Here is a 19876-nt window from a genome sequence, read left to right on the forward strand (position 1 = left end):
AGAATCAATCTGGTCATTAGCTGGTATACAAAAATCAGATGGTTGTCCAGTCAATAATCCAGTCACTGTAACCAAATTATGGTTTCTAAGTCCTATTTGGTGTACCAAAACACCCTTTACAGATACCCACTACTCTCAAGTCTAATTGTGCATGACCCAATTAAACAAAATTTGAAAATGAAGAGAACAATTTTGAATGGCATAATAAAGTAATTTAATACAATAATCTTAAAATAGATGTTATCATGGATGAAAGTGGGCAAGTTCAATAAGATACAAGTTTTTGACATTTATTTCAAGGGTCAAGACAATCAGGACAAACTAACCCGAAAGGTCAGCCAATTAATTTGAACGCAGAGTACAATAAAGACCAATTTATACAATTATGCTACATACCCTTCGATCTTCAAGATCTGCAACATCATCATCAACTTCATCCTCACTGTCTCGATCTGATAAAACTTGCTCCAGTGCCATGGGCTTCACCCAAATAAAAATTTCCATTAGAAACATAAGTTAAAAGGACTCTGCATCGCGTCAAAGGTTTCTAACGCCATATATTGGCTACCTCAGCTCTTCCAAAGACTATAAGATTCATACAAGTGGACAAAAATTTCAAAATTTATTTAACTCTGTCACAATCAGCAAAGATAATTCACCTCTAGACCCCAAATACTGGGGCTATTTCAAATGGAAATCACCACACACACACTACAATGGAAACCAATATTGAACTGTCATTACAATAGATCTTTGATTAGTTCAAGTAACATCATAGATTATACACATCCCATTAGTGATACCCAAAGCAAGTAAAGAAATCTTCTGATTAAACAGTTCAGTTACCTTTCTCAAAAGTAAATTTTCTGATTAAACAGAAACCATGAAGACAGAACAGGGAAAGAATTTTATAAACTTAACATTGCAGGAAGCTCCAAGCAATGAACCCTATGTGCCAGTGTAAGACTACAAATATCAGCAGTACTTTGCAATGGCAAAGCCTTCAGTAGTAGGGCTTTTGATAAAATTGAAACTTAGAGACTGAAGACCTGATCATTGAATAATTTAAGTTGCTGAATTATAACACTCCTTTGGTAGATATGCAAGCAATCTAAAAGGTTAACGACTACCACCATGGAATGGGACGGATTGACATCACTCCACCCTTAATTAGAGGTCTCAGATTAGAGCCCTGGGAATGGATAAGCTCCTGGCAGGGAGCACTTGCCACAAATCTGGATTAGTAATTCCAATGGATTCCAGATACGAGGGTTATAACTTATTCTTATACCAACAGAAGTACATAAACAAAAAGTTAACAGTTTGTTAATGTCTAAGATGCTTCTAATTATCAATTTTAATTATTTTTTATAAATTTTAAATTACTTTATCTATTTATAATAGGTTTGATTTTTCATGAAAGTATTTTTTTACTCAAGAAAGAGTTTAAGCTAAGGGTTTGGCCATAGATGTCCAAATATATTTGGCAAATGTTATCTGGGTGAAAATTTGGGTGAAATTTCACTGTGTTTGGCCATAGTACTTGGGTAACATATTTCACTTTTTTTAAGAAATATGATTTTTTGGCCATAGTTTGGGTAACATATTTCACATTTTTTAAGAAAGTTTTAAAAACTATCAAAACTGACCATAGGTTTGTATTACATAGCAAGATAGAAATGTCGACGTAACAAGATTCATGACTTCCGCAACAAGTCAATTGGATCTTTGTTGCAATATATAACAAGCAGCGTCCATGACACTGGAGCAATGTGGCATCCCATGTTTTTTCTGGATAAATGAACATCATCCTACGTTGTCATATCTAGCACACACCTTGTTCGATAATGACTTTGAGATGCCAATTGATCTTTTCTTATACCAAGTATATATTGGACATCATATATATTATGTTAAAAAGGCCCTTATATATAGTTGCAAGGAGGGTATCCATCATCCCTGATAGGATACTCAGCTTCCGTACAACTATAGAATCTATCAAGCAACTTGACTTGGCCAAGAGCTTCACATTTTGGACCACTTACTGTGATTTTTAAGTGCAACATCCACTCAATAAGATTTTAAGACAGTTGTATACATCGAGTAAATGCAAAATAATCCTGCTTGTCAAATATTTCACATTATATTGGCTTATGAGGAACCAAATGGAAATTCCAAGATACTCGAGCATAACGTAAGAGATTAATTACCTGGGCCCTATGAGAATGAAAGAATTGCCTTTTTTGCAGGAGTGCACGACTGTAAGAGAGAAACAAAATTGTATTAAAAGCCAGATAATCTTATCTACGAACTATAAACGTAAACCATAATACAAAAAAATTGGGTAGTCAATTTTACCCCAATTAGTTTCACATCTAAGACATTATGCAAAACAACAAGACATTGAAAATAGATAATACAGAAATACATCACTGGACAGTTCCAATATAATCAATGTTACCCTACTTAACCTAGATACATGGGACCAATCCTAATTTTGTAGCATATAAGCTCAGATTTATTTTACAACTGTTGGAGAAAGAGAAGGAAACGGTTTGTTGCATCATCAAAAGGGAAGTAAAGCCCAACCAACGAGAAACTCAAAACACAAGTGTACCATCACATTGCACAAAGGATAGTCAAGATCCACTCCATCTGGCGTACATAGTAAAATGGTCGTCATGGTTGAGGTTTTGACAAAGTTCAGATTAAGGCTATTTAGAAGGCAGAACAGAAAGCCACCATAACCAGGCCTTATTTGGCACTAGATCAATGGCAAAGACCACATTTGAATATGGGGACACTGTTGAATACATTGAAAAACTAGAGGGGTAGTAGATCTTTCAAGGTATTTCCTATAATTCCAAAAGTTACAAAGGCCAAAAAGAAACTTCATAACTGCAGTAGGCACGGATTGGATACAGTGACACTACTGGTCACCAAACTAGATGGCAAGACAGATTTTGAAGGCACCGTTGAATTATTGAGATAAAACTAAAGGAGGAGTAAGTACATCTCCCACAGGTATTTCCTAAAATTCTCAGAACTACAGGCATCAAAACCTCAAATTTACAAAACATGGGAGCAGGTTTACACCCGCCTCCCAAAAACAAACACCATAACTGCAGTAGGTCCAATGAGGTAGTCAACAAAGGGAAATAATAGCTCCAGATTAGACAGCCCATAATCCACAGTGGAGTTCAAGGGCTTAAAGCCTAATGCAGTCAACAAAATTAGATAATTGATGAATTATTGGACACAACTGAAGTCCTCAGCAGTGAAATCATTTTTAAAAAAATTTAAAAGAAAAAAAAAAGATTTCACTGCTGAAGACTTCAGTATTGTGTCCAAATCTTTTCCACCCAAAATCACTTGGTTAAGTAAAAATGCTACTTGACATTGTGCCAATGAACATACTTTCTGGGATCAGAGCGCTCAACTGATAACTTTCTTGACTTGGCAAACTGAAGCAGTGCTGGGGGTGCAAGAGTGCTTCCTGATGCTGACTGAACAGAATCAGGATCTGTATACAAGTGACCAGATGAGGGAACACTTGCACCATTGGAACTTGATGGATCACACTCTACAGCGTCAGCACCACCTGATAAATGTTTAACAGCAGATAAATCATTATTAGTAACAATGGTGCTTCAATATCGATGCCAACAGACTTGTATGCCAAGGTTTCGGACAAAAAGAAAATAAATTTTGATCCGCACTCAAAAGGCTAAAACAATAAGAAATGGCAGTCAGACTTGGACATGATCAACTTCCCGCTCACCCAACCCTTAAATCAAAAAGCAGCGCTCTCAAGAAAGCTAAGTCAAGAAACGGATTTCCTATGGTTCTGATTTGGCAGTGGTTTTAATTTTCTTCTTTTTTCTGTTATTTTCACTCACCCCAACAATTTTCTCTACTATTCACATTTTGGTGGATCTGGCGATTTTCTGATTTTGGTTGGGTGGTGATTTGGTGACGTTTTGAATTTTCAGACTGTGGTTTGGTGGCAATTTTAATTTTCTAATTTTTATTTGGTGGTGATTTCTGAGATACTGATTCCAACAAATTTTTGAATTTGAAACTAAACGGGGGGATTGAAGGAAATTTGTGAAGAGAACATGGATAATGGGAGGCTGTAGTTTGGTGTTATTTTGATATGAGTTTAGGTGGCTTTCATGATGATTTCAGGTGGATGGCATGGCAAAACGTGATTGGTGTGTGCCATGCACTGGTTTTCTTCAAACCAGTGCCAGTCACAAAAGGTGATTTTTCTACCACTTTAAACGACTACAGAGCCATGAGACCGCCCCCCCCCCCCCTCAAAATTTAAGCATCTTTTTGGAATCCAGAGGTAGCTCAGGGGAACCTTTGTGTATATTACACCACCATAAACGAATTTTCCAGTAGGAAGCTAATTCAAAGCACCACCAGTATACCTATATTAAAATAATATACAATTATTATATAAGCAGAATCAATTCCACCAGAAAATAATTAGGCAAATGAATCCCATTATATCATATATTTTTTTTAAAGAATGTTCCATTATATTATAATCTTACACCATCATATAATGACTATCCTAGTAGAAAAATAATTCTTTCTCAAAGCCTCACCTGTATACATATACAAATAAGATATATTTATTGTTATATAAGCAAATCAATTCTACCAAAAGACAATTAAGCAAATAAATTCCACTACACTGTATTCTTACACCATCATAAAATGATATTTCTAGTAGGAAGCTAGTTATCTCTCAAACCCCCACCAGTATACCTATTATCAGTGTGATATACTAAGGGTATAAAAGAAATTCATTTCTACCAGAAATCGATTAAGCAAATGAATTCCATCATATTACATTCTATATATACATACTAGATATAAAAGCCCGGGCCCAATATAGTTAATTATTTTTGTGTTATTTTTAACGTACTTTTCAAATAATGTGGTACATGTGATATTTTGAGAGTTAATCAAATTTTTAATATGTTTTTAAAAATTTTAAAGTTGTTAATTATTGTGTATATAATTTTGAGAGTAAAAAAATATTTTAAAAAATGTTACTCTATCCCGACTTATGTGGCACATGTGAAATTTTGAACTCAACAAAAATTTTAGTATGTTTTTATTTTTAAAAATATTTTTAAATTGTTAATTATTGTGACTTATAGTACTCTTAAGTCTTAATTAACGTTATTTTTAAATAATATATATTTTAAGTTCTTAATTATTGTGATATATGTGGCACATGTAAAATTTTGAGAGTTAAAAAATATTTTTTAAAATGTTACTCACTCTATCCCAACTTATGTGGCACATGTGAAATTTTGCTCAAAATTTTTTAGTATGTTTTTAAAAATATTTTTAAATTGTTAATTATTGTGACTTATAGTACTCTTAATTAACGTTATTTTTAAATAATATATGTTATTTCCCCGATCCCAATTTATGTGGTTGTTAATTATTGTGATATATCTAGCACATGTGAAATTTTGAGAGTTATCAATTTTTTAATTAAAAAATATTTTAATATATGTTACTCACTTTGTCCCAACTTACGTGGCACATGTGAAATTTTGAACTCAAACCAAATTTTTAGTATATTTTTTAAAATATTTTTAAATTGTTAACTATTGTGACTTATAGTACTTTTAATTACCGTAATTTTTAAATAATATATGGTATTTCCCTGTCCCACTTTATGTGGGGAGTTGATCAAATTTTTAATATGTTTTTAAATACTCCAAGTTGTGATTTATAGTATTCTTAGCGTAATTTTCAAATAATACATGTTACTCCCTTTGTCCAAATTTATGTGGCACATGTGAAATTTCGGAAGTTAATCACATCTTAATATGTTTTTCAAATATTTTAAGTTGTTAATTATTGTAATTTATAGTACTTTCAATATAATTTTTAAATAATATATGTTACTCCTTCAGTTCCAATTATGCAATTATGGGTGAAATTTTGAGAGGTAACCAAATTTTTAATATTTTAAGCTGATTTTTCGTACTACTTTTTATAATACATAACATATTAAAAAAAATAGGACAAATAAATTAAAACAGATAAAATACTAAAGGTATATAGAGGAAGTTGAAGGAGAAGGGCAAACCGGTCAAATGACTGGCTGACCCGAGGCTCCTCAACATTCATTCTTAATATATAGAGTAAAATAATAATATATAGCCAAATCCCCAGTTCACCACCTTAAAACCAATACCCAGATTCTGTCTCACTTGAAGTCTCAAATGACAAAAAAATGCTGCATTGTAGAAAAAGCCTATTTTCTCTTCATGATCAGAGGAAGCCAATTCTCCCTCCCTTCCTAAAACAGAAACTCAGTCACTATCCATGGAGCTATAGGTAAACAGAAGACTATGGCATTCAACAGTTGGGCTAGCAGAACGACACCAGTTTTACAGATTATACCGTTAGATTATGGCACTCAGTAACTTGTTGAGTTTCTCTATTCCATCAAGCAATTTGCTAATTAACTTTGCAAACAAAGAATCTGAGTTAGCAAATTAGTGGGCATTACAACGAAAATTGATTTTGTAGATACTCAAACCTCTTGCGTTTTGGATTGTTATTGTGGGTTTGAGTCCAGGATTACTTAGGACTTTGAAGGGTAATTGAACAGAACTCAGGTCATGCATCAAGACATGCCTGAGCAATTGAGCCATGCGTCTCATAATACGCCCCAGCTATGCCTCAAGATGATTTGCATTCACCTTGAACTGTGGCATGCTGCAGTTCTGCTTGTTAAAACACGAGAACAAGCAACTTGCATTTCTTTTCATAAATGAGCGAAAAGTAAAGCCCTCTTCTAACTTGAAAGAGCGTCCATAGGTACATAAAAGATCTCAACTCTCCTGGGAAATACTATATGGAGAAGTAGAGTCAGATCTAGGATTTAAAATATGTGGGTTCTGCAAAGAAAAAAATCAAGCCCGTTTTAGCTATTGGGTTCTAAATTAATAATATATACACATAAAATCATTATTCTACTAAGATTTTTTTTTGATAACCAAGAACCCCCAAGGGCCAATAGCACACAAATTCCACCATTATAATTTGCCAAGTCTTCATCGAGTGAGGGGTGTGGTCAAGGAACATCTGCTACCATTTGCCATAGGCAACACAATTATAATTTTATTACATGGTGTGCAAGGAATAGATCACCTAGATAGTTCCTCATCTACAACAATCAAACATTGCTGCACCTTCAGACAGCAACTGTGTACCTTTCAACTTAAGAAAGGAGGATGTTGATGGAACTCTGACAACAAGTAATATTCACTTATGTGTATCCACTAAGAAACCATGTTCTACCACTCCTACCAAGGAACACACAACAACGTTGAATAAACAGTTCAACCTCTGAAAACTATCAACACATTGAATAATCCAAGGAATGCAATGGGAAAAAGAAAGAAAAAGAGTCGTCATTACCATTAATCCTCTCATTGAGATTATTCATTGACGTAGGGAAATCTGAATCTAAAACAAGTGGGTGCACATGCTTTGAATTTTGAACTAAATCTGGCTGTTTCCTCCGTCTTAGTGGCTTTGAACTGAGCATAAATTACAAATAAAGCAGTGGAATATCACAACACACTTCTGAAGTAGCATCAAATAGCTAGAATACAAATAGGAGGAGCATGATAGTTACATACCAAAAGAAGAATGTTTGTTGCTTAGGATCCACGCCATCAGCAACAATCTGAAGATCACTCCAGAGAGCAAGTTAATTTGCACAGAAGAAAAGGCATGACTAGTAGGAGTAGTCAAGCATTTCAAGTTAAAAATACAGAACTGACTTTTCAAACCAATAATCAATTAAAAAAAAAATCAAACCTTTGCCTAATCAAAATTATAGAGGACGTTAGAATTTAACCAAGTATCATGCAAATAAAATACATGACCTTATTAAAGATATTCACCATTAAACTACATATTTTGTCTTTCATCAAGAACCCAGTAAAGCTTTAGAAGGTCAACTGCAGACATGATTACAGAAATCAAAATACCTAAAAGAAGAGTTAAGCATCTATCCATCTCCTACAGGAATATAGAGATAACTACTATGTATTGCAGCAGATTTGTGCTAGGAGCAGATACTACAGACCATATATGATTCACCCCTGAGTTAAAAGAAAATGTGCTGACCTCAGATCTCCACATCTCACTTCTCACAGATACATTTACAGCTTGATATTCTTCGTTTACCTAAAATGATACTAGGTTAATTTGACAGCTTAGAGAAATACACAGTTAAAATTTTATTTGAAGCTTGCTGAAGTTTACCAACCCAAAATTCAAAGTTGAACAGATCATGGGATGAGCATAAGTGATATCTCAAACCCTGGAAGCAAAAAAGTAAGATACAAAATTATTAAACTAATTTCTCACCAAAACCATTTCAAACTGGATCCATATAGCTCAGTTTTATTAAAGAAACAACTAAGATTATCCCAGTCTTTACCTTAAAACTCACACATTTTACCAAGCAGAAAGGACAGGTGAAGTCTTCTGTCACTGCAAGTTCAGAAAGGGGGAAAAAAAACTAAGTAGCTTGAACTGCACAAGCAATATTTACATGGAAGGAATTTGATCACAGAAAAGAATACCGCACATATGGAAATGTCATCAATTTCACCATTCTTAAAGTTATTAACTGCTCTAACACCAAGAGCAAAATAAACCTTGATATATGTAGGATGGTGGCAATTCAAACAGATTGGCTGACATATGAAAGATACAGACTAAAGTCCAAGTAGCAAGTTGGAGGCCTTTAGTTGATTGCTCTTACAATTTATTTCAAATGGATATACAGTGCACTATTTTGCTATATGCCCAGAATCTAAAGCTGAGCCTAAGAGATAGTACTCAAAATTTCAAGTTAGCCGCATCTTACATGACCCAACGACATGAAGCATCCATGTACAACAAAGAGAGGGTTCACCAAAGTAAGCGAGACATCCAAGTAACAAAATACCAGATGAGTTCAGGACATAGTTTAGGAAAGAAGATTTTATTTTCAACAAAAGAACCAAATGGAGCAGATTCTTTAACTGGAAAAGAACCCTGCTTTAATCATTTTAAATCCATCCAAATAACAGAAAATGCTTTACAAAACAAAACTAGACAACATAGAATCTGACCTGAGTTCAAAAGCACAAGGAACAACCACCCAGAGCAAACACAGATATTGGTAGCAATATCATAAAATTAAATAGAAGTAGCCAAATATGACGTCAAACAAGCCACAGCTTTACTATAAAAAGAAGAATTAAGTTTACCTTCTGTTCTCTGCAACTTATTGTTATAGTACATATAGTTGAAAACAACATTTCCTGTCCTCAACCTAGAAAGCGCGATAAGCAAAAGTATTAGCTACAAAACTACTTTACAATGGACATAAAGAATTTTGAACCTCTTCAATTTCAGTATCAAGCTAAACGCACACTTTCAAAACTCGGTTAAAACTAAAGGAATGAAAAGAATAAGGAAATGTTGTTTGCTAAAGGAGAAAATGAAACTTGAAAGGGGACATGCGGCGGAAAAAACATAAATCAGCATATTGACTTCTCTTCAGAACCGCAGAGTGCAATAGAGCATTCGATATTTAGCATGTTTATGACTTAGAGTTGCATCACTACATTCACATTGGAAAACGAGATGGACTCAGGGTTGATCAATCGGGTTGAATAGGTTGAATCATTTACAACAAGTGAGGTAGCAAAGATGGGTAAGAATGACAAGGTCTACCAAACATGCACAAAAACTTGCTGGGAACGTAGGAGGAAGCTAATCTAACAAGCTAGATATATAGCAGTATAATTTTAAGGATCAGAGCTCAGCTAAGTTTTGATAGAGCAGTATGCCCCTGAATGCTGACCTGAGTTAAAAGGGAAATCTACCTAGTGGCACAGGCTCAAACGAGCAAAAAATTGAATGCAAGTATGTGCTGCAAAGAAGAATTAACATTTAACACAATGATGGAATAATTGTTGTCAACAATGATAGTACTGATAATTTCTTGTACAGCAAGGAAAGAAGGCATCACACAACGACAAACACAAGAAAGGATTGACACACGACAAAATAAAGAAATATGCAGTGCAGAAAATAGTGCTTCACCGTATTATTCGAGCCAATGAAGTTGTAGGAATGTCATCATAGGAGAATGAATCATATCGTGTTCTTTCTCTTGCAAAAGCTTCTTCTGAAGCAATTTTGACTTGCAGCTGTTGGATTGTCGCCTTTCATAATCCAACCATTACAGCATCCAAGAAATTCAATTATTTTTGAGAAGAAAAAAAAATAATTGAATTATATAAGCAAAAAGATTGAAAATCTTTTATTAAAATCCTCAAGGACATAAGCACTGAGTACAAATTGGTGTACCAGAGCCGCAGAACTGCGGGGATACTGAAAGGAAATGCGTCTGTCGTTGTCCAAAGAGCTTGTCTGCAGATGAAGACACAATAGCTGTCAGAGAAGATGGTTCCTCTTGTTTTTCTTCATTTCTTCCTTTCTTCAACAAGTTAACTATTCACTAATCGTTATGTCTGACTATGTATCAATATTACTCATTTCATTATGTGTGAGTGTGACCATGATCAACACCAGAACAACATGTGTGAATTAATTAAAAGTACTTCAGCAATGCCCTTCCAGCATCATTTATCCAGAAGAACCAGCCTCAGCAAAACATCTGGTAATGGCCACTATAGACAGATTCTACATCATGAAACACTAAACGAAAAGAGTCTATCCAGAAGAATCAGCCTCTACCAAATATGTGAAGGTCCGGCTGCTAGGTTATCAAACCCTTTACTTATGATTAACAAAAGAGAGGACAGAAATTCCATGTTTTCACCTATGGAACTACTAAATATAGCATATATGAGCAACATAGGAAAGAGAAGACATATCTGCCTTAATTAACAAAAGACAAATCCAAAATTGAGTAATACTTTGAAGAAGCCATATCGATTCTAGAGTTCCAGACCTAGTCAAGTGAGCAGATGAGATAGATCCTATCCAGTATCAACATTGGCATAGAAGATTAGTCAAATTTTTAAGTAAACCAGAGCTGGTTTTTAAATCCATTTGCTCTGATTTTGGTGAAGAAAAGGGAGGCATAATAACATGACTAAGGGCAGTTGCAACACTCCCACCAGTGGCAAGACTTCAATTTACTGGGCTGCCATTTGTTTCCAGAAAGTGTTGCAAACTTTTTACGGAAAAACTTATTTCAATTTTTTTTCAAGTAATTATTCAACCAAACACCGACACAGAAAAGCTTTTCAGTTTTTGCAAAATCTGAGAAGCACCTCTGGAGTAGTATTCTCATTCTTTTGCAGAAACTGCAGAACTTTTTCTATTGGTGTTTGGTTGAAGAAAAGTTCTGAAACCACAAGCTCTTTCGTTAAACTAAGGATGTACATTTGAAGCATAACAAAAAGCAGTGATCACTCTTCCAGATTGTCAATGAGATGTTGGTTCACAAAGCAGTCAACAAAGCAATATCAATCTAGCAATACATACTACTACTATTTTTTTAGTGGAGAAAGGTAGGGGGTTAGGCCCATTATCCACCGAGTATTGAATCATGCACCACCGGCTATCAGGGTTTCTCGATCATCAAACCAGAACAAACAAGCAAACACAACACACCAAAAAAAAAAAAAACTAACAATATATACTTCTATTCAGCGACTTCAGCTAAGGCATACCTTCATGAAACAAGGGTTCAAGTCAACAGTTGATAACATCTCAGCTCTCTCCCCTAAACTCAAATTGGGAGACTTGTCCCACAATAAATGAAGTAATTCCATCGGCATTCTGCCCAACAAGCAGTGCCCTTCAAGATTCACTACCACAGTTTCGAAAATAAGATTAGAACAATAAAGATGATGGATCATGAGAAACCTGAAGAAAAGATCAAAAACTTAAATCAACTAAATATGGAAAAGGGAGGTTATCAAACATACTAAAAAATGAAAAAGTACAACGCAAAAGACAATAAGGCATGCAGACAACCTAACACGACGTAATTTGATATAGTAACAACCTCTATGTGGTTTTTCTTTTCATGTGCTAATGAGTGCCTATTCAAACTTCCCAAGCACTGACGAAAGTCTGTGGACTTATTTCAGATCCATTTATTGACAACATTCCTGATATAACATTCAAACTTTGTAATGTACTTTCTTTTCTTTTTTTTGAAAAGAACTTTGTAACTTATATTATAAACATCAAACCACAAACATGAATTTATAATGATGATTAGAATTATGAATTCAATATTTTTTCAGCTTGCTGTGAACCCATTAGATTGAGCTATACAAAGGATTTAGTGCTGCTGTTAAGTGTTAAGTATAGGACTGGTTTCACACAATCCTTGCTTGTTAGAAGATACTCCCTAACAGCATTAAAATTAAAGATGTTCATATCTTGTCAGGTCCTAGAGATAGACTGAGATGAAAGGAAAAGTAAAGAGACAGTATTCATGGAAGAGGGTGTGAAGGAGAATCACTTTAATAAGGGCATAAAGGGACATGTAGAAGGGAAATTCCGAAATTCTCTTTCCTCAATCAGCTAAACATGTCGAACCAGAAGGAAATGCTTTCTAAAACTATGAAAGACAAGAATAGGAAAGAATTACCATGGAGAACTCATGTATTGGTTACCATACTGCAAATACTATGTCATTGCCATTATATTTTTTTCCCTTTTACTTCAGGCTTGTGAAATAGGTCACTCACAACTGAAGAAACATGTTTGCATATGTGGCACATTATAGATCGTTAGACTTTTTTACTTTAATATGTAACTATTTATTATAGATGGTTAGACTTGCAATATTTAAACAATATACATATGCTTAATTTTTTCTAAACCATCAATACAAATAGCAAAAAAGAAAATAAAATGAAGAGGTGCTGAGTTTGAAAAAGCTAGCAATCATAAGTGCCAGATAAAGTGTATTTGACACCTGTAACTGCACAAACTCAGAATCTTTCCAACTTCCCACTACTTACATGGAAATGAAGATATATCCCCACGATCTCTCGCAAGTTCGGCTGCAAAGGCAGAAAACCATATATAGTTGGCCTTCATATCGAACTCAACAAATAAAATTCCAGAAACATTTTTTACCTACCAAAGCTGACAAACAGGATGACAAGAGAGCCAGCCCTTATTTCAGCAGAGAGTTTATTCATTTCAGGGAGAATGAATTTTGCTTGAGCACGATTTATCCCATCAACTCCACTGAATGAGGTTGACATGCATGCCCGCTTAAACTGATAGACAGCAGAATGCTGAAACCAAATGCATTAGCAAGGTACCCAACAGCATAAAAGATTAAAAGTCACTGGATGAATTTGCACAAGATTAGAACTTACTGCCTCGACAGCTGCAGCACTTGATAGTGGCTTTGCCAAAATTACACCCAAAGGAAATAAATTCTGGACCTGTGATTCATCGTTCACAGTTGCTGGCACAGATATTGCCATTTGAATCCTAAAAAAATAGTCACAGTAATAAATCACCTCCAAAGCAAACTAATTGCAAGTACACATACACTGAGATCACTTTTTGCTTAAAGTGATGAAGCGAGAGATCATCTCTTCATGGCAAAGCCATGCGTTTCAGCGAAGTGTGGGCTTCAAACAAGTACACACAAATTGATCCCGGCAAGAAGTAGAGCCTATTTGGCTTAACTTTAAAAAAAAATAGCATTTTAAAAGTAGTTTTTAAAAAAGTCAAACTTTAGTAACTTATAAGTTAAAAAATGAAAAGTAGGGAAGTACCTACTTTTAACTTTTTAACTTTTTTTCAAGTCATTTTAACTTATTTTAAGTTATATTTAACTTTGACAAACACTCGCAAAAGCTAAAAATGACTTAAAAGTAGGTCTGACCAACTTTTAAGTCAATCCAAACATGCTCGTAGGTTGATTCTTAAATTTCACCTTTCAGGAGTAGGAATTTTTTGGATAAGGTATTTTATTCAAAAAGATATCTTTCAAACTGAGGAATTCCGAAGGGCTAATGGCGCAAGGTTCAAAACTCGATGGATAATGGGTCTAGCCCTCTACCCTTCTCCACTTAAATACCAAGCTTTGCATCGAGGTAATTGAATATCACATTTGAGGAGCTGAATTTTTCTGTTGAGTAAAGGTATTTTATATTGGATGCTAAAATTAGTTATTTTAATTGAAATTTGCTTATAGTACAAATTTCATATACGTTTTGCTATTTTATAATAATATGTAAATTGTGCAATTCACTTTAAAAGTTGTGAGCTTCACTTCACTTTTCGCTTCAAACTCGTGCACCTATATGATTTTAACTTTTTTAACATTTGATGAATTATGGGGTGGAATAATGAGTAACACGTACGATATTGATCACCAACTACAGGGTGAACCAAATTGTGTTTCATCAGCTATTTCAAACAGTAGTTTGCCTGCAATTTAAGACAAACTTACCAACAGTAACTAGATCTGTCTTTTTAAGAAGTTACTTTGCAGCCATAAGGTGAAGCCACCATATCATACAAGCTACTATACAAGTCTTAATTGTGCAAGTACTTATTAACAAATTTTATAAGGAAAAATGTTTAGTAGTACTACAAAGTTTAAGCATTGAATCGTATAGGAACTTGTTTGATTTAGATCAATGAATTCTCGACAATTCATTAAATTTAATACAATAAATATTGACTGAAGAGCCATTGTCAAAAAAAAAGACCAGATAATTAAGACATAATAAAGTAATGAAAGTCGCGTCTCCACATAAATTTAGAGTTCACTCCAAAGCAACATGGACAATATCACATGACAACTAAAAGTACCACGGAGCATCTAGTATTAGAGTATATGAGACATAACCTTGCATGACAGAAAAATTGGGAGTGAAAGTAATCACAATCAAATATACCTCCTTTTGTGCTTTGCTTGAATTTTGTACTGTAAACATCTTTGAAGGAAGGAAGGCTGCAAGATATTTACACTCATTAGAAACATCTTACACAAGTGCAGATGATGAATGTATAATTAGCATGTAATAAAAGTGATGAGACCAAACACATTAAAACTCATAACAATTGGAAACAAGCAAAAAATCGAAGTCCAGATCTAAAACATCAGTTCAAAAGCATGGCTGAGAGAAAGATAATAATCTTTAGTATACTTTTCTAGCAAACACTTGGAACTGACATAAGATGCATTTATTTAGAATATCATGGCTGAGAAGAACAATAATACTGTTGAGTATTTTACCGCAAAAACTTTTGACTGACATTTAAAATGACTGTTTGATGCAGATAAACAAAACCAATAAAATCAACAATATTTTAAGACCATTAACATCAACTTGGAAATTGACACCAAAATCATTAGCATTGATGACAAATAGGCAAAAAGCTGCATCCTCATGTAAGTACATTACATTTCTAACAGCACGGCGTTGGAGAATGTTGTAGAGTTCAACAGGTTTGCAATAACTTGAAAGGCTTTCTTCAGCAGCAATCTCCTCCTCTGCAGACAAATGTGTAGCAGAATCTTGCCTGCACATTGAATCCGTAACTGTAGAGTAACTGCAGTAGCAAGTGTAATTCCTGTTCCACAAATTATAATATAACAATCATTATCCATGCTTCTGTAAGTGCATTTGAGTATCTTAAATGTAATTATTGACAAATATAAATATAACACCTCAAATGCAGGGCACAGGAAATATCTTACGTGGTTTCACGAGCCACTAAAGGTATGCCTGGCATCCTTGTCACAAAGTATTCAAATGTATATTCATAGTTCTTTCAACTTCACTAAATTCAGAAATAAAATTGTGTGAGGAAAGAATCATTAAGCACTTGACATAATAGGCAACAAGGGAAACAAAGATAATGATAAAATCTGATTCAGATTTCTCCTTCAGATAATACATGAGTCTTATTTTCCTTCTTCTCTATTTTCTTTAGTTGTGGAGGAGGGAGATATTCAAAAAATTCATTCTCATCTCACTTGAAAAAACAATGCCATGAAGTTTCACTATATCATTGTATGAATATAAATAGCCTTGCTTAAAAATGCAACCAAAAGAACCATTTTAAGAAGAAGATATAATAAAAAGAATGAGATTACATGTTACAAACCTTTTTGATAAGCAAAGAACCAATAGAAAGCTGCTGGAACTACCAGATGCAAAATGTGAATGGAGCTTAACATGGAAACTCGTGTGCAGCTTCTTCGTCAAGCGAAAGGGATACACTTGTGGCTAAAGCATGATAAAAACTTTGTTCTTTGATTTTATAAACGAAGGGGAACCACAGCAATATAATTTTGGAATTCATGTATGAATGGTTTAGGAAAAATACAACAGTCGTTGAAAAGGTAGTGTTCAACTGAAGGAAGAATAGGTTGCCCATAACATTGAACGGTATTATTTACTCAAAAAGAACAGGAACATTGTCTCCCTAACAATCAAGATTGATTCACAAAAGAGAGAGAGATCCGCAACATTTTTGTCTCTAGTGTAAAATATGAATAAGTGAGTCTCTCACATAGTGACTTGGCAAAAAAAAAGGTGATTCTCTCATATAGTGATCTGAGAACTACCAGGAAGAGAAGAAAATTATGGAGATCACAAAGATGTTCGTGTGATAGAATCTACTAACCAGTCAAGTTTTCTTAGTTCTTACCTTCCCAATATCAGCATCCCCCGGCACCACTCCAAATCTCCCCAAATATTCTTCCTACACTAATGCAAATATGCGCTTCTCCCTATCCCTTGCTTAATCCCCACTAACCCTTCATGAAAGAAGAGTGGCAACAACGTGCACCTTCACCTTACCAGACTAGTTTCTCAACAGTGAGCAATTCCATTTCCTTGAAGCTGAGAAAACTATCTCCGCACAAACGTAACCCACTGGAATTATTGACCCAGCTAAACTCGATCAATAGCTCATCTACTAATATTCTTTCCAGCACAAATAATTGCTGAATTTGATCTTAAAAACTTTAAACAAATTAAACCACAACTTCCCTTAGTTCAGCCTTCAAAACACGCGTGGAGGCAGAATATTTAGTCCTCTGTAAATCTGATCCTACTAGAGGGCAATCTGGAGTACCTTTGGTAGGTCTGAAAACCTCTCTATATCTAATAGACCCCACTGTTTCTCAATTAGTTCCTAGTTATAAGGAAAAGTTTCTGAATTCAGACAATAAAACTGTAGTTTCCACATCTCACTCAGATGAATGACATAGAGATACTCTATAGTGCATTATTTATCAATAAAAGACTTTCTTCGAAATTTGCAAAGCAGAAAGGGCTATGCAATCAGAAAACTATAATCAATTTGCAGCCGAAACAGCCAGGGCAGTGTTTGTCAGGTTCGAATAAAAAAACATTAATTATCAAAAAAAAAAATTGCTGTCTCACATAAAACCTAGCCCTGTCTTCAGTATTTTCTTTGTTATATTTGTGGTTCCTGTACCAGCTTGCACACACCTTGGGTTCATGGTACCTCTTACAAGCACACCTACCCACTAACTCAGCTCACCAAAGCTTAGAAGATGCAAAGAATTCACCTAATGCAGTCTTTGCTCGATTGCAGCTGAACGCTAGAGTCATTCTAGCAGTTCATTTCTTGTTGTCTTTTTTTCTTTCTTTTTTTTCCATCATGTCATTAGGTAACTCCAAACAACCATTAAAATCCAATACTTCAGACTTCATAGGCAAGCTCAAAAAAAAAAAACAGATAACCACTGGAATTCCCAAATCACTGATAATTCACAGGCAAAACATGGATATATGCAAAGTTAAATTGTTGCAATGCTCACAATAATTAGAAAAAGGGATTAGGGATTTTGCCCCACGGGATAGAAAGGAAAGAATGTAACCTACTACTCGATTTTGTCGAAGATGGTGGAGGAAGGTGCTGTCTCTGTCGATTCGCCGGAAGTAGAAGACCGGCGCCGTTTGAAATTGGCGGACCTAAATCAGTCGGATTTTAGGATCCGTTCTTGGTTTCGGTTCGAACTTTGACCGCTCAACCAGAGGCGTTTTGGGGCAGGGTCAAGTTTTAACTGAGAACAGGAACAATCTGAACGGAACACTTCAGGGGTTGTTTGGTGTGAAGACCAAATAGTCTTGGAATTAATTAAAGTGCATTTATTTTGTTGTTTGATTGGTAAGGTCGAGATAATTTATCTCAAATTTAATAATCACTCCCTTTGTCCTTAATTTTTTGTTCATTTTTCAATTGGCACACTTATTAAGAAAATAATAATTAACATAGTGAGTTTATTATTTTACCTCTGCTAATTATGAAGTGGATGAAGTAAAAATTTAAGATTTTCAAGAAGTTCTACTTTTTCAAAGTAATTAATTGAGGGTATAATAGGTAAAAAAAATTATTTCTTGATTTGTCAAAATCGACAAGAAGATATGGACAACTAAAAAATGAAAAGTGAACTAGTAACTAGAGACGGAGAAAATAGTATTGAGATAAATTATTTTTCTCTTTGGTGGAATAATAATGCTGAAATAACTATTTTGGTATTTAGGTTTATGTTTTAGGTAGTGTGATGCTTGGTTGGGGGAGGTGGGGTGGGGTAGCTAGGTTTTTAGAACTTATTATCATTAATAATTGTTTAGATCTTAGTCATCTTGTTATTTTGATTTTTTAAGAAAAATATTGAAAAACTTATTTCAAAATAAAATAAGTGAAATGACAAAAATGTCCCTTCAAATATTTTTTATACCTCAAAATAGTAAAAAAAAAAATGGATACTTCCAAAGTGCACTACATGTACAAAAACACTCATAACCTTCCAATAAGGGTCAAAATGGGTACTTCAGTTCACACAAAATAGTAAATCTAGCCAATTAATTTAATTAAAATTAGATAATTATGATTGATTTGGAAAAATCGTTAAAAGAGGGTTGTATTTGTTAAGTTTATTAATGAGAGGTAAACCTAATTTATTAAAATACATATTTGTAAATAATGTGAATATTATTTGAAAATGAATAATTCGGATATAATTAAATTTTTGATCGATTTGGAGACGTAGAATCCTATGGATGAATTAGATAATCCCATTTGATCAAATATTTAGCAATTATTCATACGTTCTTTTCATGACGGTATTTCACTATAACGAGAAAAGTAGAGGATTCCAGCCCAGATGTCTCACAAAGTGATACAACATACTAACAAGATGCAACTCAATAATAAATATCTTAAGCAAATTATAATTATAATAAAACTTAATTTAAAGGGGTAACTCACCTTAGACTATGAAATTTAGGTTGGCATACTCTCACTCTAGTGCTTGGAAGAGGTATGGGTGTCTAGATCTCATATCCTTCTCACCTTTTCATGTCATTTCTTTGATGTTCTTATTTTTCCAAAAGACTTTTATCGGAGCTATGTGTTGTTTCTCAGTATGCAGACCTAACAGTATAGTATTGTAACTGGAGTCTCATCGTAGGACAATTTCTCTAAGATCTAAAGATTCTCAACTAGACAATCCGAGAAATGGTTTTATATATATTTTTGCAACATTTGTCCATATAGAATTTCGAAATGAGCTTACATTTCCCATCCATTCTCATAACGTCCTTCAAGGTGAGATCTTCAAGAATACTCAATAGTCAATACATAATTATAAATATTGACGTCTCACATCCAAATATGATTTCTTGCGATTATAGGTCGTCAATGACTGCTCAAAATAAGTTTAACTTGTTTCACTCGCCTTGCGCTACTTTCAGAAATTAAAATAAATAAATAAATATAAACTAGAATTCCTGAGCCTGACAAAAAGTAATTCGGTGTA

General features: G+C 34.2%; 1 protein-coding gene across 6 annotated transcripts; it reads right to left on the reverse strand.

Moving 5' to 3' along the window:
- Nucleotides 1-318: 318 nt before the first annotated feature.
- Nucleotides 319-18147, reverse strand: LOC125860331 (polycomb group protein EMBRYONIC FLOWER 2). Of its 6 annotated transcripts, none has more exons than XM_049540269.1 (19): nucleotides 17937-18147; nucleotides 15776-15853; nucleotides 15480-15648; nucleotides 14970-15025; nucleotides 13431-13548; nucleotides 13187-13346; nucleotides 13065-13106; nucleotides 11757-11896; nucleotides 10423-10485; nucleotides 10156-10277; nucleotides 9315-9379; nucleotides 8498-8550; nucleotides 8324-8377; nucleotides 8182-8241; nucleotides 7689-7735; nucleotides 7465-7586; nucleotides 3418-3601; nucleotides 2211-2259; nucleotides 319-480 (listed from the first exon to the last, which is right to left on the reverse strand). In XM_049540269.1, the coding sequence occupies exons 2-19, from the start codon at nucleotides 15808-15810 to the stop codon at nucleotides 376-378; spliced, it is 1644 nt and encodes a 547-aa protein (XP_049396226.1). In that variant the 5' UTR covers nucleotides 15811-15853; nucleotides 17937-18147; the 3' UTR covers nucleotides 319-375. The 6 variants fall into 6 exon arrangements, with proteins under 6 accessions (XP_049396226.1, XP_049396224.1, XP_049396227.1 ...); XM_049540267.1 differs by having other exon boundaries at nucleotides 15776-15858; XM_049540270.1 differs by having other exon boundaries at nucleotides 17933-18147.
- Nucleotides 18148-19876: the final 1729 nt, after the last annotated feature.

This window comes from Solanum stenotomum, chromosome 3, assembly GCF_019186545.1.
Source record: "Solanum stenotomum isolate F172 chromosome 3, ASM1918654v1, whole genome shotgun sequence".
Taxonomy (NCBI): Eukaryota; Viridiplantae; Streptophyta; class Magnoliopsida; order Solanales; family Solanaceae; genus Solanum; species Solanum stenotomum.